Here is a 22,600-nt window from a genome sequence, read left to right on the forward strand (position 1 = left end):
ATTTAGGGACGGCCCCCGCCAAGCACCGGCCTCCCGCGACGACAGAGCTGCAGTGACGGGTACCGACCAGAAGAGCGCAATATTCGGCTTTCTGAAAGGCACCCGGCATGTTCCTCCTAAGCCTGCCCCGGAGTGCCGAGGGAGTAGGTGACGGCCAGGCAATGGTTCCCCGCGCTAACGCGTTCGATACGCCCTGCTCAGTCCGAATATGCAGAAAGTCTTGGCCTTTGCAGTTGTTTCACGTCGTGCAGGTGCAGCTTTTAAGTGCTGTTTTCTTCGTGAGTTCTCAAGGATAAAGCCTGCCCAGAGAACCACACAAAATGAGGGGTTTGTGGAAAAATAGTGCCAGGGACGACGCTTCCCCAGCGTGACATGGGATGCTCACCGTCACCTAAAGACACTTGCCTAAAGACACCTTTGTCTTTAGTGTAGGCCCACGGGACTTAGTTTGGTGAAGGCTGAAGCTGTGCGTGAACCCCTGCACCTCACGGCAAGGCGTGCCTCCTGAAGAGGTGGTCATTCTTTCCAAAATGTATCCCGATACTCCGACGGGTTTTTCACTCAACTGCATAAGCCGAATAACTTACTTTAAATTCAAGTTGCAAATAGGCACCTCCTTTCCTCATATACACCAATCTGCTCTTAAATTTAGGAAGTCTTGTCCTCTGGAGCTAACACTGGGATTTGGCAAAGCACATCCTTTGCAGCCCCAACATCGTGTTCCTCATCTTTACCGCTACACCTCTACTTACCACGTCTGTCTGTGTGCCTGAGCTGTGGACTGTTGGCAAACTTATTTGGGCTAAAAGTAATCCAGTGCAACATCTGTTGGTTCAAACCTGTTCTCTTTATTTGACACAGGATGGGATTAGGCTGGGATTATTTCTGGCAGACAAATCGCCAGTTTGACATAATGACCATCCCTTCTCTTTTCTGGAGATGATGGATCATTTCTAGGGGCTGCACTACTGGTTTATATGTAGTTGTTCAAGATACAGCGATAGCTAGAAATGTGCTCTAAGTGGCTTTGACCCCCAGCCACTTGTCTGGGGCTGAGATGGAGGTGAGACATCCATTACCCCATTCCACTAACATTGGAGGAGCACTGCCAGCTCAGTTTCAAGCCAAGCCAGACAGGTATAATGTTTAACACGAGGACCTATTTTGCTACTCCCTCTTGTGATGCTGGGGATCCCCGCTGGGTTCTGGAGCCTCTGGTAAAGGTCAGCATGGCACCTCGAGGAGTGGGAGCATCATTTGTCCTTGCTTAAATTGCAGCATAGAGGGCAAACTGCCCGGGGCAGCATGTCAAAATGAGAGAGGTCTGTTGCACCCTCCCAGTCTGGTGAGGTTCGACTGAAGATACACAAGGTTTAAAAGGAGATTCTGGGGTCAAGGGATTTAAAATAAGGGTTTTTATTAAAGTTTTCACAGAGAGTAGCTTGTGCCTGTTGAATGGTCAGTTGACCGATTGGTGGATTTGATGTGTGGAAACAATTTAAGAGCTGATCTCTGGCAATTTATAGAGTGCCATAATATAGTTGTTTCCTTTCTATTGTTTGTTGAAAGAAATCAGGCTTATTTTAACTGCCTTTTTAAAGGAAACCAAATTTGAAATATAGACTGTTGTAGCAGTCCAAGAAAAAAAATTCTGCATTTATATTTTGCAAGAAAACTTCACTCATATGCACTGTTCATTAATGCTATTATTAGTGTTCACATAGCCCTGCAGTTGTTCTCTTTTTTCTTTTTTTTTACATTTACCTCAAGATTTATAATCTCATTTTATTTCCTAGTGTCCTTCTAATGCCTTAGAAAATCAGAAGACAAATTAACCTGTGTAATATTTTTTTCTACAGGATTTAATCTAAGGTGAAATTTAGTCCTAGAACTTCAATAAATTATGTCAGCAATATCAATTAGAAGATGTACTTTACTAATTGTCTTATTTATAGGCAGCTACCTGATGTCTTCTTGCATGTCAGCTACAGTTGCAATTCTGGAAATAATAAACTATGTAATTTTTTATAAGTCACTACTTAGAGGAAGGTAAATAGTAAGTTGCATGTGCTTTCAGTGTTGTTTTATGGCCAAAGTGAACAGCCCCACTTACTAATGTTTAAGAATTTGCTTGCTCCCAGAACATGAAGATAGCATTACTTCTCATTTACCAGAAACCTTTGAAGTAGTATTTGTTAGTGGCAAAAGCAAGAAATGAGGATTACAGTATGAAGTTTACGGTATTCTTTTCACAGTATGACACTGTTACACCATTAGCTGTTTAAAAGAACATTTAGAAATCAACTGCTGTTTTTAAATTTAATTTAGTTAACATTGTAGCACATCATGGCCCAAGAAGATTCTGTTCCCCCACCCCAACACTGCCTCAGGGAGCACATTCAGCTCTGAAGAGCCGTGATCCAGTGACCATGACTTGTCCAATGGGGGTTTGTGTAAAGAGCATTGCACCACTGCAAGACACGTTGGGCACAGCAAACACAAAAAAAAAGCAAGCAAATAAGTCATTCTTAAAATCACACGCATACACCTCTGCCAGTAAGTGCTTTTTCAGTACAAAAATACTGTACAGAGGGATGTCCAGGAACACCATCAGGTCTATGTTGTATTATCACTGTTCCTAATAGCAGTCGTGTTGTGGTATCACTACCACGTTAAGTCCAGGAACAGCTTCTCATTAGCCATATGAGTTGGAGGAGAGAATATGAGGAAAAAGAGATTAGATGTCCTGTTTTGACGAGCAAGTATCTTTGATATAATTCTTTAGAAGAAATTTAGCCATGGTTTTAGTGGTTCATAAGGCTTCATTCAATCCTTAGAAAGTGTCAGCCTAACTGTAATGGTTGCAAGCATGAGAGAAAAAACACATCTCATAACCAGCATGCTAAATAACATAGATTAAGTTCTACTGCCAAAATGTTCTTCTGCATACGGGCATGTTTGTCAGCATAGATTGCTCTATACGCATTTCCAGAATCAGACTGGTTTTTGCTGCTAAAACTCTCTAGGCAGAACATTTGCAGCCTAGGCAAGGCCTCCGCTTACCAGATGAGCGGTCGCACCCTGGAGCACAAAGCCTCAAACCGACTGTGGTGTGATATACCTGTGATGTTCAGGGTAATTTCCCAGGGAGACACACCACCCAACTCTCTTGGGGAAGCCAATGAAAAGTACTGGAGCTGGGAGGGTCAAAGGCTGAGTTTCAAAGGAAAAAGCAGATGAAACCTGGGTTTCCCCATGCTGAGACTCTACAGCAGCCTTAGGGGCTGCCGTGGCAACCTGCATCATTCAGTCCCCAACACCCTCTGCACAGCCACCGCCACGCTTTTTCATAGGAGGGTCAAGAGCTCTTAATGCCTGCAGAACAACTCCATAAGTTGCTGAAGAACGTGGTGATGGTTTCAGAATGGGTTTAGGACAAATATCGTACATTTAATTAAGATTTGTTTGGGCTGAGCCAGGATAATTCAGAACTAAGTTTCTAGCTCACGGGTAGCAAGACTTGTCTTAGTTCCACTGTACCATGAGCAACCTGTAAGCCCTGAACAAGGGTTCAGCATTGCTATGTCCCTTCCTTATATGTAAGATGAGGGTGACTGAATTTCCCTCAGAGGTACATGGGGTGAAAACTGGATTTAAGGTTGGGAGATGCCCAGAATCGGTGATAATATCTTTGCTAGCATTTTTAAGCAGAAATAACATGTTAATGGTATCAGTTTTGGCCTGAGGCAGATGTGTTTAATGCCTGTAGTGAGAAGCTTGTGTTCTTCCAAATCTATCAGTGTTGGTGATGTGCTCATGCAAGTCATCAAATTTGGTGGAGTAAGAGCTCCTTGAGCCACGGCTGATTTTGGTCTGAGCTGTTTAATAATTAAACCAGTCAGGTTAAACAGTTTTGATATTTTGGGAATCTCCATTTAGTTTACAAGAACTTTGACAACAGCATGAATACAGGAAAAAAGGCCTAAACCAAGCAATTTTAGCTGTTCTCATCTCTGTTTATCACAATACCTCCCGCTCCATCAAGATGGTCTTTGAAATGGAACCTCAGCCCATGGTTTGCATCTCTTCATGCCTTCAGACATCTATGTGAATGACTTCAGAAAAGTCTGCTGGCCCTCACTTGGCACATTTTATTTAATTCAGCATATTATGATACTTCTGGTGCACAAGGAATTCACACGATATGCAGACACTGAAATTTTAAAAGTCTGTTAATATGAGAGGCGTATTCTTATAAAGCATCAGAAAGCATGTTTGAGTGTTCCACTATGATTACAAATAACTTCTATTCTTTTAAAAGATTATGAAAAATATTTAAATAATGTTTATGATACAGACATTTTATATTAAAAAAGCAAAGCGGCAAATGTGAAATTTAATTATTTTAATATTTTTAATTCATTTAAAGTGTCATATTTCTAAATTAATGGAATAGAATTGGGTTTTGCTTACAATGTTCATATTTTGCTTACAATATTCATCTATATTAATCTTTAATTAGAGCTAAACAATGTTTTCACTCAAAATTATTAACATAATGAACATAATATATTTCTCTTTTATCTTGTACTTAAAGATTCCCCAAGGATTGCATATTTATCCAGGCACCATCAGAACTATTTAGAAGAGTGTAACTGTCCATGTGATATGAGTTTAATTTAAATTCAGTATGATATTTCTGAATGTCACATTTTCATCAGGGAGAAAAAAAGAGATGTCACAGACTGTGACATCTGACAATGTTTATTTTCTTTGGATGTTCACCTTTTCAGCTATTTCAGAAGACTTGTGATTTTTGAGAAAATGGTAACCTTGTGTAATCTGAGCAGGAGGTGCTTTTAAGGATTTAAACATCTATCTGATGCCAGCACCACCAGAGGTCTCTGGGACAAGTAGATAAGAGTTGTCCAGAGAAATTGCTCAACAACAAATGTGTTAAGGCATGCAGTGAGGAGAAAGGTTGAATATTAACAGAGATGCAGTGATTGCTCAGAAGCATTGGTCCTATCACTGTCAAGCTGGGAAGTGAGGATTGCTGCCTATATATATCGGAACAGAAAGGACCTCTCCTTGTCAGAGCTGCTGATGGGACAAAGTCACTGAGCTGCTCAAGCAAGCCAACACCATGAAACTGCTCCTGCTGCTCCTGCTCTGTGTTTCCTTTGTTAAATCCCAGGACTCTACTGACTATGATGAGGAGGTTGTAATACTGATCATCATTAATAATAGTAACAATAGTTTAAACGATTGATTTTATTGAATTGTGTGCATGACTTAAGCAACTTATGTGAGTTAGCTAAGATAGAAGCTATGGAGAAAAATGATCCAGGGCTTGGTCTTTTTCCACTTGAATTGTTCAAAGAAATGACCTTTGTATTATTTCTTCATGTATATGTAATTGCACAATAGTAATTTTCTGGGTTTGGTCATATTTTCTTCCTCTTTCTTTCCTTTCTCTGTAGGAAATGATGAATGTACGATGGTGAGATCAGTTATTTAGCGGAATTTATTTAAGGATATTAATTTGACAATGTTGATATATGATGTTACAGACAATTAATTTGGCAGGTGCAAAGGAGTGGGAGTGTGTAATTGATCACGTCCTGTCTCAAAGACTGTAGATTCAGTAGGCACTGAAAAAAAATAGCTTCCAGTTCATATAGCTTTACATTTGAAATGCAGAGATAACAATTGTTAAGCAAAAAGGCAAGCAATGAGGATGAATATAAAATAACAATTTTTAACCTATATTTAGTTTTGTTTAAGTAAAATATTTTAATGGGAAATACAATTCAGAATCTCGGTATATTTTTTATGTTTTGAAAATCCTTGCAAAAATGAAATAGGTCAGGGTGATGAGATTATTTTCTGTTATACAATCTAAGCATTTGTGTCTGTACATTGACTACTGATAAGATTTCTATGCTCAGTAATTTTCAGCATTTTTGTGATTTGTATACTGCCTACTTTTGAAACTACTTGAAGCCTCTGATCCTGGATCCTTACAAATGGTTCTTACTTGTAGCTAAGTCTGAGTGGGATTGGAGACAGTTGAAGATTTTGATTCAGTATTTCAAACAACTATTAATTCAAATCGTTTAGTTTCAACAAGTGCTTCAGGATCAGGCCTGTCTTCCTTGCTCAGCCTCTTAGTGTTCCCTATTTCTGGCAGTGATGGGGAAGGTATGCATCAGAGGGAGCTCTAAAAACTTACCCTGAGAGATATTATTGAATGCTTTTCCTAACTCCACCAGTTAATAGCTGCTATGTGGCCTGAGACCTGATGATGCATTTGACTGTGACCTGATGTTCTGAGACTGTACAAATTTTCCTGTAGCCCAATGAAAAATGGGGACACCGATAGCGTGATGCTGAATATTCTTCTTAGCCCCAAGGACGTCTAATTACTTTTTTTTTTTTTTTTTGTATCCTAGTACTTCTAGTTTCATGGTGCTTAGTGGCAATGAAGTATATAACCTTTATTCCTTGGTCAGAATGAGCTATTGAAATATGATTTTGCTTTGGTTTGAAGGCTTTTTAGTTTGTCTATATCTAGGTAGAAGGAGTGTGACTAGTTTTACAAGTGGGGGTATAGCAATGACTTTTACACAATGTCAGTATGGTTCCATTATTGCTTTTTTTCATTCCATTCCATGTTTTTCCTTACTATTTAAAGTATTAAAAAGTGCTGAACGGATGCCTCCACCCTGTGCATTGCCTTTTATGGTAGCATTCCCAGATTCAGTTTCCTCTCCCCCTGGCTTTGCAGGAAGACGTCCCTCAGCCTGGGGTTCGAGGCCACCGACCTCTGGACAAAAGGCGGGAACCAGCCCCCACGCTCCGACCTGTGGCACCTCCCATCAGCGGAAGCGGGTACCAGCCCCGTCCGCCAAAGCGAGGGAAGACAGGTGACAAGAAAGAACGTATCATCTACCCTGATGCTGGTGGCTGCAAGCATCCTCTGGAGGAGCTGGTACGTGTCTGCCTCTTGATGCAAACTGGTGATAGACTGTCCTTGTCTCCTGCTGTACCCAAGGTGGAGTTTTCTTTACCAGATAAGGGATGGTCGTTCTTTTAAAGCAGCCCAACTTTGGTTCGTTTTGCTTGAGTTTGGTAGGATGGTGTTCAGAAGAGTAATGCTGCAGAGTCCACAGAATTAGTCACCGAGACAGACAGCCTACGGCGAAGATGGGGAGATGAGATTTGAACCATAAATGAGGAAAGGAAGTATCTGTGGGTTAGCTTGCACTTTTCCTGTTGGTTTGCATAGATACTTATGAAGAAGGACAGACAAAAGCTCTGCAGAAGTGCTGGCTTGAATTTCAGATAACCTCAAGGAACCCTAGAGACCAAAAAAAGTGATCTCCCGTGTCTGTCTTAAAATTTGCCTCAAACTGTGATTATAGTCTACCCCCAGCTGCCCCAGCCCTTACAGAAAAGCATGCAAGTATGCTGATATCTAGCATGCTCCTGGCTGGCTTGCAGGAGTCTGTCACACTGTCCCTGCTGTGCTCTGCCAGAAAATGCAAGCTGTCACGGTGTGTAGAGGCATCTTATGTCTGAGAGCAAATTTGAATGTGGAGGTTTCCAACAAATGAAGTCTGTTAAAGCTTAATGAATACATGATTGTGGTCAAGTCCCACTGTCACCTGGGTATTTTGGTTCTGACAGAACTTCAGAATTTCCCCTCCTTTTTTAAACACTGTTGTCCTTGCCAGTGTGGTGCATGTTGCAGAAGAAATGGTGCTCAGTTTCTTGAGATGATAATTTTTCAATGAGACACTCTTGGTCACTTGATATGAGAGATACATACAACAAGGTGTAGAGAATATGATTGATTCTCTGAGGCTAGTGAAAGAAGAAAGAGGTAGATACAAACATGCACAGGCAGCAGGGAGTTCCTGATAGGCTTTAATCATAGTTTAGGTGGCTTAATACTGTGAACATTTAACAGTGCAGAAATGTGAAGAGGAGAAAGTGGACCAAAAACATGTGAGGAGAGGGGGCTTTTCCCAAGAGCTTCAACAAAATAGACCTCCCAGAGGACTCCAGGCTTCTTCCTTCTTCATAGAAATTGAATGTCTTGAGTCCTTCTCTGGATGCTTAAATGTGTGATTTCACATTACCAACTGTTTGGTGTGTTCAAAGGTGTGGTCATTCACTGATGGGATTAGAAACTTTTTATATGGAATTTTATTCACAGCTCTTCTTTTTTTTTTTTTTTTTTTTAGGGAGTGCTGTGTCCAACTGGATGTGAGCTGCAAACTACACTGGTAAAACAGGAAAAAAATGTGAAACCAGTTGTTCGTGATCTAAAGGACAAAGTGAGCAAACTGTCTGAAACGTCTACAACTTTGTATCAATATGTGAATGTTCTAGACGATAAATTGGTAAAGAGGCAAAAGCAAAGGAAAGGTATGCTATTTCTATGAATTATTGGTGTAAACAGTAATGTAGTTCTATTGGCATCGCTGCTGTAACTTGTTAGTGGGACTTCTTAAAAATAATTTTAAGTGGAATATCTAGTGAAGCAGGGTTCCATGACTATGTCATCTTAAATGTTTTAAAAAAATCCTTTGATAGAGGCAAAGGAATGGATCTCATACTAAGGCCCCTAAACTTAAAGGTCATGTGTCCCCCCCTTACCTGCTTTCTTATGTCCATCCAATCCCTTTATGCTCAGATCCTGGCTAGGCACGATGGCTCCCTGAAAAGAAGGTAGTTATAGTTCTTTGGCAGAATATAGCACCACTGGTAAATGTACTAGCTAGCAAAGACATAGCAATACATGGTACCACTTTCCCAAGAACCTCTGCATAGTTTTTGCACATTGTGGAAGGTAAGCAAAGGAAATGCGTATCCTTCCTCCCTGCTAAGGGAAGAAGTGGCTCATCAAATTGTGCTTACAGACTGCTCTTTATTATTTCATAACTGGAAAACATGCTGAAAACTCATTTGCTTTTCATCTCTTTGCTTTTCTAGACAATGATGATATACTTTCTGAGTACAACTCAGAAGTGGAATTGCATTATAATTACATAAAGGATAATCTGGACAATAACATCCCATCTAGCCTCAGGGTCCTCCGTGCAGTTGTGGATTCTTTACACAAAAAGATACAAAAACTGGAAAATGCCATTGCAACCCAAGTGGACTACTGCCGCTCCCCATGTGTTGTTTCTTGTAATATTCCAGTGGTTTCAGGCAAAGGTACTCATTTAACCATAGTGACATCTCTTCTCCTGTTTATATCACTGTGTGAATTGACAGATGTCATTCAATTGGTGTAAATGTTCCTCTGAAGCCTGTGTCATTCATCAGGACAGCAGAAAAGACAGAAGGTGATCCTAAATGAAAACATGTCTTTTGTGGATGCCTGTACTGGTCAGACCAAAGATCGTCTTACCCAGTATCAGTCTTCATTAGTGGCCAGTAGCATTTTGAAGAAATATGCACCTCAGGGACTTTGTAATTTATGACTATCATAGTTGTACCCTTGGTTTTTTTCAATCAAGAAAGGTTCTTCTTTCACAAGCTTGTCGAGTTAAAAAAGTAATTGGGAAATACACAGTCTTCCATCACTCAAATTCTGCTTCTAGAAATCCCTGCCTGGAAAAGTAGAACAATGCAGGTGCACTGTTCTTTCCTCCCTGTTTCCTTGACATAGTGTATCACAGAAATAAAAATGAAAGTGGAATTTTATATATATGTATATACTTAAATTTTCCCCCTTATAATCAGAAAACTGAAGGATAAGAATACTGTTGAAGTTCAGAGCTCCTTCAGTAACAGCATCTTGGGTTTATTCTTGCAGAATGTGAGGATATTATCAGGAAGGGAGGCGAGACATCTGAAATGTACCTCATCCAGCCAGATCCTTTCATCAGACCATACAGAGTATACTGTGACATGCAAACAGATAATGGAGGTTAGTGTGAAATAATTATGTTGTTAAAATTAATTAATATGGGTTCTACAAGAAATTGTATTAGTAATTCCTTTTATATGAACTAATATGGAGTTATAACTTTTGTAATTACTTGAGAATTAGGTCTGATTGACTTGTTCAGAAAAGTCTGTGATGGTCATCTTCAGATGCATGGTAGGATAATTCTACAGTGAACATGGAAATAAATTGCTAGGACGGGGTTGGTAAATATAAATATCTTACTATGACTAGAATGGACAATGTATAGGTCGGCAAGCAAGGAGTGCCTGGCTCATTCCTTAGACTGCTACTATGTGCTAGACAAAAGGCCGGGGCAGTCCTTCAAGTTCTGTTTTTTCCACCTTCCCTTATGAAGCAAGGCACTACTTGCAAGTGAGTAAAAATGACAAGGCTGAGCTCATAAGCAGCAAAAAATCAGACCTGCTGGAAGGAGGCCATATGCTCTGCTTGTCTTGAGAGGAAGATAAAAGGGCTGTATGTTTCATGTTCCATTCTTCACGGCAATTTAATCTAAAAACTGTCACTCTTGCAGGCTGGACTTTGATTCAGAACCGCCAGGATGGCAGTGTTAATTTTGGAAGAGTATGGGATCAATATAAAAAAGGATTTGGAAATGTTGCGAAGAGTGGAGGGAAGAACTACTGCGATACACCAGGTAAAATGCTGAGCATGAAATATAAAGAACTCTTCTTACTGCAACAGTTTCCTCGTATTTCTTGAAGGTCTGATTTTTAAAAATTAACTAATCCACTTCAGCAAACCCATAGGCAATTTGTAAAGAAGCCTTGAAGTATATTGTAAAGTCTGTTTCACAGAGCTCTTGCTTGTTGTTTCTCAGGTGAATATTGGCTTGGAAATGACAAGATCAGCCAGCTTACCAAAATAGGGCCCACTGAAGTTTTAATTGAAATGGAGGACTGGAATGGCGATAAAGTATCCGCTCATTATGGAGGTTTCACCATACAGAATGAAGGAAACAAGTATCAGCTTTCAGTCAGCAACTACAAAGGCAATGCAGGCAACGCGCTGATGGAAGGCGCTTCACAGGTGCATGGAGAAAACAGGACAATGACAATTCACAACGGCATGTTCTTCAGTACTTATGACAGAGACAATGATGGATGGTACGTATGTGCATTGGAAATTTAAAAAATTAATTATCAGGCTGTATGTCTCTGCTTAAAATACAGCTGGAAATACAATATTTCTCTATGCTGTTAGTTTTCACAGCTGTTCATAGTATCTTGAAAGATGTTTTCTCCCTTCAAGTTACCAGCCAATTGTCTGTGTTGTTTCCTTGGCACAGCCAAGAGCACAATTGGCATTGTCAAGGGCAGGTAAAACTGTATGTTAGGCCAGTGCTCCTCCACAGCCAAGGAAAAAGCCAGCACACAGAATTTTATTGATTCCATGAATGATGTTACCATAGACAAATCAGCAAATTTGGATACAATAGATTCATTATCAGTTTGATGGTGGCAGTTCTGAGGACACTGTTTTGCTTAAGTAGGAATGTTGGTACTCAGTCCAGTAGCACATAATGGGTCCTGCAGAAAGAGACAGCTAGCATGTCCTATTTAGAAAACAAAGTTCTGCCTACTCAAAAGATAGGAACTCAGTTCTAAAGCACATAATATAGTACTGTATCTCTAAAGTATGTGCTATGTCTTTATCTTAATACATGATTACATATTCATGAATAATGAATTGTTTAGACTGGGGAAAACATATATTTCTTATTGGTTTATACCTTTAAATTGCATTGATATTGCAGTTATCATTCTGAATTGCAAGTAATTTTAGTTATCAAATGGTAAACTAAAATGACATTACCAAAGAGATCCAGCTGAAAGTTGACTTTTCTTAGCTGCTTTGCCTTCCAAGTGCACCGTGTAGTACACACTGTGACGGTCATTCTTTTACAGAAAAAATCAGAGAGGATTTTAAATGTTTATTATGGTTTGGAAATTTCAGTACAGGGGCAGGTGCAGGTACTCTATTGATCTGCTTACAGTTCATCTGTCACTCTTAACACTTTCTTTTCCCTCATCAGGTTAACTGCAGACCCAAGAAAACAGTGCTCCAAAGAAGATGGTGGTGGATGGTGGTACAATCGCTGCCACTCAGCCAACCCCAACGGCAGATACTACTGGGGAGGGAGCTACAGCTGGGATATGTCAAAACATGGCACAGATGATGGTGTCGTATGGATGAACTGGAAAGGATCATGGTATTCAATGAAGCAGATGAGCATGAAAATCAGGCCATACTTTCCACATTAACCATTATCAAAATGTACAGAATCAGGGATTTTCTTTTAATATTTGTACCTGGTTATCTTTTTTAGGCATGATATTCAAGCTTGTCTTTACGTATGAGAACTAAATATGTATGTATGAGCATATTGTGACCTGAAGAGAAAAACTATGTCAACTGTAAATCAAAATCAGAGAGATAATAATAACTCACAAGTGTATATTGTTCCATTTTTCTTTTGTTCACAAGATGGAAGTAACTCCTATAGAATAATGCTGATGAAAAAAAAAAAAGCCAACTTATTTCACTCTTTTACAAGAGATTTCTATCCCACATTTGAAGAGAAAGAGAATTATTTTTAAATGTTTTCTAAAAATTAAATAAAGCCTTAAAAATGAAGTTTTCTTCACATGAGTCCTAAGTTTTTATGCATGTATTAATGCATTATCCTGGGAGAAGCAAATTCATTCTACCCAATAAGGGATGGTTGTTTTCCGTTATATCATAAAGGTACACCAACTACCTGTGTAACAAGTTAGGAAGGAATAAAGTAAGAAGATAGTATCTGACAAATGGGCAGGTTGCCAGTCACTTAGCTCAAATCCTGTGCATTGAATAAAATGTGCCCTTTCCTGGTGCCTGGCTCATACCCTGTGCCTCATAATATCCCTTCCACCACCCCACATCCTTTTATCATACAATGAAATACAGTATTAGAAGACCTGGCTGCCGTGTCTTTCACACAATCACAGATGTTGGACTAGAGCAATTATTGACTCCATTCATAGGGTAGGTGGAGGCTGAGTATTTCATCAGAACTAGTGGTCCAGGCTCCCTGTGTAGCCAGGAGCAGAAGTTGTCCCAAAGACAGGATTTTCCAATCCTGGTAGGCAGGATTATCCATCTCTCACAGGAGACTGCCTTCCTCTACAAGGGAGAAGACACAGATCACTAGTGGTAGAGGGATTCCCACCTGAAACCTCTCATGTATATTTAACCTGTGGAGCCCAGCAGGACAAGGAGGAGACATCATGGCAAGATCCTCACTACGTGAGCATGTGTTCAGCATCCCCACGGGCAGGCTTCCACTGAGGCTAGGGAACAAAAACACAGGGCATAAAGCAGAAGTGCCTTCTCCAAAAACACAGGCAATTCTCTGCACATGGCTGTCAAGGTGTCTTTGCTCTTCAGCAAACTCTCCAGAAATGTTAGACAATGACTGTTAGAGAGGCACTGAGAAAAGGCTAAAAGCAAGCTGCCTTGCCAGTGTTATGTGATATTGTTAAGTGGTGTGAAACATGCTGGCTACTGAGATTGGAGGCAAGGCATTTTGCTCATGCTTGTTTCACAAGAAGCACAGATATTTTAAACAGAATATGTACTTGTGTAATTTTGTGTCATAAGGTATACTAGTAAATACAGTATGTTCTTGCGTAACTGTGTTACTGATATAACTGGTTTTCCATGCAGCCAACTTCTTGCTAAAAAATCCTTACCGCACACTGTCAGCAAGTTGCTGATTTAAAACCTTTATCTGTAGAAGAATCCTTGCTTTACACATGTGCTGAGAAACATTCTAAACCAAGGAAATATAAACTATAGCCATCCAGGTGCTCCTCATCTTGTTTATGCTACAGGTATAACCTTTTAGTGTTCATCAGAAAATAATAGCCAGTTTTGGGGCTGTATTATGATGAATTATCATGAACTGCCTTATTTTGAAGCTACAGTATGCATGGAAAAGTATCTAGAATTCATCAATGTGATGGAAGGTCCACCGCCATATGTGTAAAATCCAAGCTTAGGAGATATTTAAAAGTCAATCCTAAAATGCACGCATCATTTATCGGAGTGTACTCCATGTTAGGTGTGTGGCAGAAGTGAGAACCCACACCAGCCACTGAGAACTGACTTCTGCCACTGTTGTGGTTGAAGTGGAAATGAGAGGAGGCGGCCCAGAGGTGTGAATGTTGAATTTGATCAGACATTCATGGTTTATGTTAGTGTAGGCAGTTTGTTGTGAACATAATTCTAAATTATTTTATATCTTCAACACTCTTAAACAAAGCAAATAATTCAAATCATAAATATTTTTGTCTCCAGTCAAGGTGTCAGCTGCCAAAGACATGGACAAAGACATAGTCAAAGACATAGACAATGTTTGTATAAAAAGGGGGTTGAAATCAGCATTTCCTTGAAAAGGTTTGTCAATTATAAATAAGATTAAAGAACTATTTTGTTAATAATTAATCAGTGTTTATTTTTTAAGCCACAGATGTGTCCAGTTGCCTTCAAATTCATGGAGTAAAGGCACATCATGCACATATTTATTAAAGAAAATCTTTTCAAATTGTTGTCATAATATCTATAATAAAAGCTTGTCTTTCTACAGGGTTTCTATGGGCCTGATTTTCATTCTAACAATTTTGAGTGAATAGTCAGCAGCTCTAAAGGGCAGCCAGACCACCCCATTTTCGATTTCATAAGGTATGTTGTACCTGGGGTCATAGTGGCCCCCCAGGTAGTAAATGCCATTGAGGTTGGCCGCCTGGCAGCTGTTGTACCACCAGCCACCCCCGTACATCTCTGCACAGCTCTCCTCCCAGTGGTCCTGGTCCCGGTCAAAGGTACTGAACCTCATCTGGGCATGGGACGTGTATTCAGTGCCCTCTTCCAGCCAGCCGGCAACCAGCGCATCCCCAGCAGTCCCCTCGTAGGAGGACACGTCAAGGGCGTACCCTTCTGCTTCAGACCCTACTTGTACGATGTACTCTGCATACACAGCATTTCCATCCCAGTCCTCTAACTCTACCCGAAGGAGAGTTTCGTTCTGAGTCAGCAAGTGTATGTTTTCATTGCCCAGCCAGAACTCTCCTTGCCCTCTGCCATCCACGCTGCCGAAACCTCTCTTGTAGTCTTGCCAGGTCCGGTTAAAATTCACTGATCCATCCATTCTCTGTTGGATCAATAGCCATCCTCCCAAAGTGGTCTCTTGGTCGCAATAAACTGACAAAACCTTATTGGATCCCGCTGGCTTGATTTTGTAAATGCCACTTTTGGCACCAAAAGTGTGTTTCTGGCGGATATCATCACAGTCTAAAAAAAAAAGTTGATCTGGTTTGACAGGAGTTATCAGCAAAATTTAATAAAAGGTTCAGAGGAATCCAAGTACCAATACATCTGAGGAAAACTGTTAAACATGTCTTGGACTACACTAGTGACAGGCCACATTAAAAAGAATTCAGAACAGAAAACTTTGCATACTTCTTAAATTGTGAATTGTCTATGTAATACCCAAGTATTAATGAAATATTTTCCTTTTTGTTTCCCAGGTGGCAACAGACAGACACAGTGCTTGCATTTTATCATCACACTGTTGTACTGCAATATCTAAACCCAATGTGTCAGTTTGGTTATGGATGGAGTTTGGCTCCACTACCTCAGTAACGACTTTGGTGATGCCTGTGTACCTTTCCCAGTGTTGGCTGTCCTTTGCTTCCCTCCTGAAGGTCTGAGGCTTCGTGCCTGAAAGTCTGGGGTATCCTCTGCACTCTGATCATGTTGCACCCCACCTAGCTCCTCAGTTATTTCACGGGTCTTTAGTGATTTGGTTTCGAAAGTAGAGCCTCCCTTGTTGAAACTAGAAGAGGTGCTGGTCACTACAGTCTTGGAGTGACTTGCACTGCCAGATGGGAATCCAGATGGCTGCAGGTGAAGTCCTCTAAAGTCATCTTCTTCCTCTTCTCCTAAGTCTGTAAATTTGCCTTTCCCCTCTGAATGACTGGATACTCCAGTACCTAAGTGGCTACTGCCTGTGCCAGTTATGTGGCTGCTGGTTGAGATGCTGCTAGATCCAGCAAAGTGCCTATTAGCAGTGGATGGAGAGTCAGGGGTGAAAAATGACCCTAGCTCAGGGAATAAACTCTCTAGTTTGTGGAAGCCGTCTGTACCACCAACATGGTACATGCTTTCTGCGCTTCCAACATTCATTCCTCCTTGTAAATAGGAGCAGTCTGAGCCATCAGAAGAAACCATTTTTTCAACTACTTCTTCTCTAGGGCCATCAGGGCCAGTGACTAATTTTGTGGTGGTAGTTTTGGTGCATCTACGAACAGTGGAGGAGGTTTTGTCTCCCAGACTAAGGGTTTCTCTCCCATGAGTAGGAGTAACTAATTTCCTGGTGTGTGAAGGTCCATCCCCCCTTGATTCTGCCAAATTATACACGCTGTCGCCTCGGGAGGGGTTCGTGTCTGTTTCTGATCTTTCTAATACCACTTGCATCTGATTGATGCCATTGATTATGTTCAGAGCTTGCATTTCTGGCAGAGGCTTATGTTTAAAATGCTCAGGAACATTTGAGTCCTTAAGTGGCCTCATTTTCAATGTGCTCAATATGGTTGTTTGAAGCTCTGGGTGCAAGTTGATGGAGTTGGCTTGAGTAAGCTGCTTCTGGATGTTGTCATAGCTTTCTTTGTCCACCTGGTAATCAAAACCTCTAGCACAGGTTCCTTTGCAAGCTCGTATCTTAATATCAATGTCCACCTACATAAACAGAGAAAAATTATTTGGTTAGGCAGCTTTCCTGACTTTCCCAAGCAACTGTATCCTTTAACTGGACTGGGGAAATGTGGGAGCTGCCCCGGTACCTCCCCCCTTACCTGAGCTTTTCCAAAGCTCAGTTTTTAAATAATCCCTGGGTTTACTTCCAGTGTAAATATGACACGTCCAATAGCACAGTGCACATTAGTTTCATGTAAAAGTACATTATAGCACGCTCTCAATCTCTGCTCCCTGCATTTTTGGTGCATTGGAAAGAGCGCCGTAGAGCTGGGTGGGACAGGAACAGGTTCTGCAAGTAGAGGGGAAGACTCTGGACTTGTCCCAGAGCCTGCCGGGACTGGGACAGGAACAGGTTCTGCAAGTAGAGGGGAAGACTCTGGACTTGTCCCAGAGCCTGCCATGGCCCTACTGTGAGGCCTGCCACCCTGGGAGTACCACTGCTTTCCAGAAGATCCAAAAGCCAGATCTCTGATCCAGGGATCAAAAGAGGATTTTGAGCAGAACCACTGTTCATGCCAGGACTTTTCCTTGCATTACCATCAGAAGAATTGGCTGCAGCCATGGAACATGAGCTCTAATGCTAGCACTGGCTGTTGGTAGTGATGGCAGCATCGTGGAAGGACAGGGTACATCCCCCTCATCCTAGCTCCTCAGGAACTCCTTACAGGAGGCCAAACTCCTCATATGGAACCAGTTATCAGCAGAATTAACATCCTTGCTGCCTGTCTGAGAGCAGAAGCAATGGATGGGACCAGGAGTCCTCCTGAGCTCATGTTGGTTCCCATACAGCAGGAAAAGAAAACCAAGCTGCACAGAAAGCAACTAATTTGGGCATTTGTCTCAGCAGGTCAGATCCTGCGAGAGTTGTGTCGCGTTTCCTTCCAGAAGGAGCACTGCTTGCCACTTACGGTATAATGGGTAGACGCTCTTTCAGTAGCTAAGCTCTGGAAAGAATGGAAATCACATAGCTACCTACCTCCAAGCGCTTCATCTCCACCACCTGTTCCCTGATGCTGCTCTGCAGAGCTCTAATTCTGTTTACTTGAGTGACAACTCTCTGCTTTAATGTCACAATTCTCCGCCTCAGTTCTCCTGACACGTGACCGTAAGTCTCATCAATCTCTGAAACAGAAATGCATCAGTCACCTATGCATGTGTGATTTTCTTTCCCAAAAGAGTAGCACATTTTAAAAAATGTGTTTAAAACATGCAATTAAGAATCTGCTTCTCATCGTACTGATCAGGTAAAAATTACATTAGTTTTCACTAGTAAGCAGTTAAGAATCTTGTGTTACTATATTTATTCTGGCTCTTGTTGATAAGGTCCAGTGCAGCATATGTTTTCACTATGCATTGCTTATGCACAAAAAATAATAATTCAGCAATGGATAATAAAACTGAGTGTGAGATACTCACGCTGAGCACTCTCCAGGGTTGGTTTTAGTACATTTATCGTTTCCACAATTATCTGATTGGATTTTTTATAGTTGTTTTGATTTTCTGTGATCAGCTTCTTGATTTTTTCTATTCTGTGACTGTAATCTTGGTCGGTTTCATCAATCAGTCCTTGCATTCTGCAGCCTGATGGACATTTTGTACCCTAAGTTTGGAAGAGGGAAATAATTGTGTTAAAATCTTCATGAGTAAACCTTTTTTTAACATTACATTCACAAACTTTTGGCCAACACTGAAAACACAGTAAGAAAAGTTAGGGCAAGATTCTACTAGTTCTCATCAGATGTCCTGTCCTATTCATCCAGTGACATTGCCAAGAACTTGTGTGACTTAGAGCAAGCCACCACTCCTAGGTCTCTGACACTGGTGTGATGGATTCAGAGAAGCACATACTCAGAAACCTGCCATTAAGGGAGGATCAAGTAAACCCTTAATTTTACCTTTCCTCTGTTCCTCAGCAGTGAAATTATACATGTTTATATTTCACAAAAGGCTGCTCTAAGAAGTTCGTTGTCCAGTTGGAGCATGGATGTTGGAGGCCAACTTATTTAAGCAAAATTTTTGTCAGAAAAGCTTAGTGTTCTTACAGACTAAAACTCCTTGCCAAGATTTCATCAAATAAACATAGCACAGAGATGGGCTGAGATGCAAGAGACAAGGGAGAGACAAATTAACAGTTTATACAGAAGGACATCCTGTCAATCATTACAAATAATTTGCTGAACATTTTGTCGTTAGACTTCCTGAAGTTGCTAGTGAAGTGTAAGTTATTTCTAGCTCTTTCTTTTCTTTGTTGCACATCTTTCTGGTGCCTTTCTCTTACCAACACCAAAAGTGGCAGTACCAAAATTCTGAGAAGAAATCTTTCTTATTTTTTTCTAGAAAAAGCCTTTTTTTATTTCAAATTTCTTTTCCAGGCTTACTTTCTCTTCTGATTCTGCACCCATGCAAACTTCTCCCTCTTTCTTTCTCCAGATTTTTCCTTTCTTTCTCTCTTTCTCTTTCTTCCTTTACCTGTCCTCCTTCAGACCTAAAGCCCAACTGTGTGCTGCCTGCACGGCACTCATTGTAGTGGTCTGGCTGAGGTCCATAGGGCACTACTTTCACCCCAAAACTCATTGCTCACCCAGTCATCGTCTGCACAGATGGGCCAGTTCTTCTCATACTGGCAGGTGGACTGGGACATGTGCTCCAGAATCCTGGGGCCACGCACTCCTGCCCCCACCTTTTCAAAATTGCTTTCTCCAGCTTGTGCCTGCCAGGAGAATAAGAGGGAAAAGAAAAACCAAGATTAATTAAACAGCTGCAAAGAGAACAGAAACATACCACTGATGTCCCCAGTCAGTGGCATAGCTGATGAGTGGAAATTACAGCCATCTGGAAAGCACCACACCAAACAGTACAAGGATTTTATTCCTGATATTTCTTGTAAGATATGATTTTGTTTGCTTTGTCAGAATAAAGTCTTGTGTCTTAAAATTAAAGCTGCTATTGAGGGAGCTGGTAATGCTCAGGATATATTATTCCACAGAAATCTTGTGCTCTGTGTCTAAATATAAAATTAACTTGACATTAGATTGAAAGTGTTTAAATTAAAGCAAATACTTCTAAAATCCTAGGCTCTATTTCCATTTGCTGCAATATTGTTAAACTCGTATTTGCATTCTACACAAATCTGGTTTAAAGATACATGTGAATAGAGTTTTGCCATTAGTGGCTCTGATTTTAATCACAGTTGCTAACTGTAAGCTTGTAGCACTGTTTTGCCTGGCATAAAGAGTAAGAAAGCTAATAACATCCCAATAAAAATAACAACGTAATCAGTGGATGCTGGAAAGAAGAGAAATAAATATACTGAGATTTTCTTCAGACCTGAGAAGAAGTAGTGCATATATGCAAGTTAATTCTAAGACAAAACACTGTAAAGATTCATGATGTTTTATCACTCAGTGAAGGACTGAAAAGTAATTCTTTTTTGTAAAAGAAAAACCTGTTCTGGGGCTTAAGATATAATCAAGTCTGACTTGATTCCTCTGCACACCTTAAGTTCTTTTCAAGCAACATAATTAATGCTTGAAAAGATTAATTATTAACAATTATTATTTCTAATGGTTAATTCTGGGGCAGAGAAAATTTTAGTGCCAGATCATCAGTCCTGGGGAACTGGAATGTCATTTTTAGAATCAGTAGATTCATGCTAATTTGATTCATCTTGAGGATCTGGCCCAAGTGCCTCTTAAAATAACAAATAAAAACTTTACTTTTAGGTGGTCTGTGCCCCTTGAGCATTGACAGCTCCAATATAATTTCTCAGCTCGCTGTAATTTCTGTCATTTGTTAAAACATTCACATTCTTCAAAAAAAACCAAAGAGAAATGTAAAGAATCTAACACAAGATTATGGGCTGAAAACTAAATTTAAAAAGAGCAAGGTTATATTAGCACAGTTGAAAATCAAGTCTGTAGCTTTCCTTATCTAGAATTTGATTCTTACTCAGCTCTAGTTTAACCTGATGTTGCTGCCACAGCAATTATTAGGTTTTAATGTGTATTATATAATAGCGGCATTGTGTGTCATTTGCAGGTGGAAAATCCTGCTAAAGTACTGTCCAAAGGAGATAGAAACAACCCTAATAAACATTAAAATTCCTGACTGGTTAGAGCCCTTAGCATCCTTAGCAGTTAGGTTTAACACTTAACTGCATCACCTGTGAATCTATGAATTCATGTTAATCTATCTGCTTTGCTGCTCCTGAAGACAGGCCGATTCAGCAAAACTGAATTAAGCAGAACTAGAGAGCTGGATACTCAAGAACTGCTGATGAAGGTCCAGCAGCAAAGTGGTTGGAGTAAGCTTGTCCATATGTGTGTGCATTAAATTTTACGAGCTAGATGACAGCCAAAATGTCTCTGTTTAATAAATGAACATTAAGTAAATGCTCACTCTTCAAAACAGAAAGATATTAAAAGAATCAAGTAAGCAAACTCATACCCAGGCTAAGTTGAGGCACAGCAACACACAGAGGATCCTCACTGACATCATCTTCAGGAGAAGAGTGAGCAGAACTCTGACTGAGAGGATGCTCTTCAACAGTCTTTTGGTGCAATTTAAACCCTAATGCAAAGATGAGATTAATCATTATGCTCCCTTCTGTTTGGAGACAAAACATGCCAAATGCTCCTCTTCCCCCTTAGGTGATTTCCTAATGCCTCTTGCACAAGTTTCTGATGTTATTTGCTCCAGATAAGTTTGTACAATGCCAACATGCTGGCAACACCATGTTTTCCGGGAAAAAAAATCTGTCTAAAGCTCTTTCTCGTAACTGGATGTTCAACTAAGATGTATTCAGGACCCAGCAGGATCCAGCAATACTTACCTACTGGAAGGCACATACTCTGTGCAATGGGTATTTAACTAGCATAATCAAAGAGTTGATGTTTGGAAAAGGAAGTAATTGGTTTTCCCTTTCTGTGTGACTGTGTTCCACTGCCTTGAAAACCTCTGGCCTTTCCAGAGCAAGTATGAGACTAAGAAAGGATGATACAGTCTACCTGTGACCCTGTGGTCATCAACTGAAATTAATTCCTAAGGAGTGCAGAGCCCAGTTTACATCAGTTTTTACAGCTGGACCTTACTGGTGTTTGTATAATGCATTGTTTAAAATTTTGTTCTGTCTTACATACATGGTATATTATAATATTTTATCTAGTAGGATTTGTTTGAATTGAACACATATTTATGAAGAGCACAGTAGAGTGGTACTTGAAAATGTCCCAGAACAGATGTTAAGTGTAACTAAATCTTCCTAAGGAGTCATGTCCCTTCAAATGTTTGTATAATGGTTACAGTTTATGTAAATGTGCTGTTGTTGCTGTGAGCTCTGTAACAAGCCTTATTGCTGCTGGGGCGTGTTGCATGTGGCTGTCAGATACTTGAGAGATGCTGCCCATCTGAAAAGTTGCCACTGCAGTAAGCAGGAAGGAGCAAGGAAACCCTTGCTGGATCAAATCTGGGCCTAATCGGTTGAAAGAGCAAAATTGTCTCTTGGCTTTTTAAAAGCACATGACATTCACAAACCCTCCATCATCTACAGGTCGCAACATCCTATCATATTCTGCTTTAGAGGAACATGTTTAAGGTTGATTCTGTCAGTTCACAACATATTTAATTCAAAATAACTGATTCTAGCTTTGGATCCATTCCATCAGCCCCCAGGTTTTGTCTTATCCTCCTTTAATCTGCTTTTCCTCTTGTTTTCTGCCTTTGGGAGGCCATTGAACTGGACCCTCTGTTTCTGACCTTGCAATTCATGCTTCTCTTATGTCAGAAATCTCTCTTAAATCTAACTTAACTCATACC

The 22,600-nt window shown here is 40.4% G+C and overlaps 2 protein-coding genes across 2 annotated transcripts; one reads left to right on the forward strand and one right to left on the reverse strand.

The window, feature by feature from the left end:
• The first annotated feature begins 5,146 nt into the window (after positions 1–5,146).
• FGB (fibrinogen beta chain) lies at positions 5,147–12,505 on the forward strand. Its single transcript, XM_010147962.1, has 8 exons — positions 5,147–5,221; positions 6,791–6,994; positions 8,253–8,436; positions 9,004–9,231; positions 9,836–9,949; positions 10,503–10,625; positions 10,809–11,094; positions 12,024–12,505. The coding sequence occupies exons 1-8, from the start codon at positions 5,147–5,149 to the stop codon at positions 12,250–12,252; spliced, it is 1,443 nt and encodes a 480-aa protein (XP_010146264.1). The 3' UTR covers positions 12,253–12,505.
• Positions 12,506–14,472: 1,967 nt separating this feature from the next.
• Positions 14,473–21,316, reverse strand: FGA (fibrinogen alpha chain). Its single transcript, XM_010147963.1, has 6 exons — positions 21,233–21,316; positions 19,368–19,496; positions 18,203–18,386; positions 17,763–17,908; positions 15,697–16,768; positions 14,473–15,322 (listed from the first exon to the last, which is right to left on the reverse strand). The coding sequence occupies exons 1-6, from the start codon at positions 21,281–21,283 to the stop codon at positions 14,613–14,615; spliced, it is 2,292 nt and encodes a 763-aa protein (XP_010146265.1). The 5' UTR covers positions 21,284–21,316; the 3' UTR covers positions 14,473–14,612.
• Positions 21,317–22,600: the final 1,284 nt, after the last annotated feature.

Source organism: Eurypyga helias, unplaced genomic scaffold (assembly GCF_000690775.1).
Source record: "Eurypyga helias isolate BGI_N326 unplaced genomic scaffold, ASM69077v1 scaffold49512, whole genome shotgun sequence".
NCBI lineage: Eukaryota > Metazoa > Chordata > Aves > Eurypygiformes > Eurypygidae > Eurypyga > Eurypyga helias.

Coding starts and splice junctions, on each gene's coding strand:
- FGB (XM_010147962.1), top strand. CDS start 5,147: ATGAAACTGCTCCTGCTGCTCCTGCTCTGTGTTTCCTTTGTTAAATCC. Junction 6,995..8,252: donor AGCATCCTCTGGAGGAGCTG/GTACGTGTCTGC, acceptor TTTTTTTTTTAG/GGAGTGCTGTGTCCAACTGG. Junction 8,437..9,003: donor GAGGCAAAAGCAAAGGAAAG/GTATGCTATTTC, acceptor TTGCTTTTCTAG/ACAATGATGATATACTTTCT.
- FGA (XM_010147963.1), bottom strand. CDS start 21,283: ATGATGTCAGTGAGGATCCTCTGTGTGTTGCTGTGCCTCAACTTAGCC. Junction 16,769..17,762: donor TGGAGATGAAGCGCTTGGAG/GTAGGTAGCTAT, acceptor CTGTTTATGTAG/GTGGACATTGATATTAAGAT. Junction 15,323..15,696: donor GACAGCCAACACTGGGAAAG/GTACACAGGCAT, acceptor TTTTTTTTTTAG/ACTGTGATGATATCCGCCAG.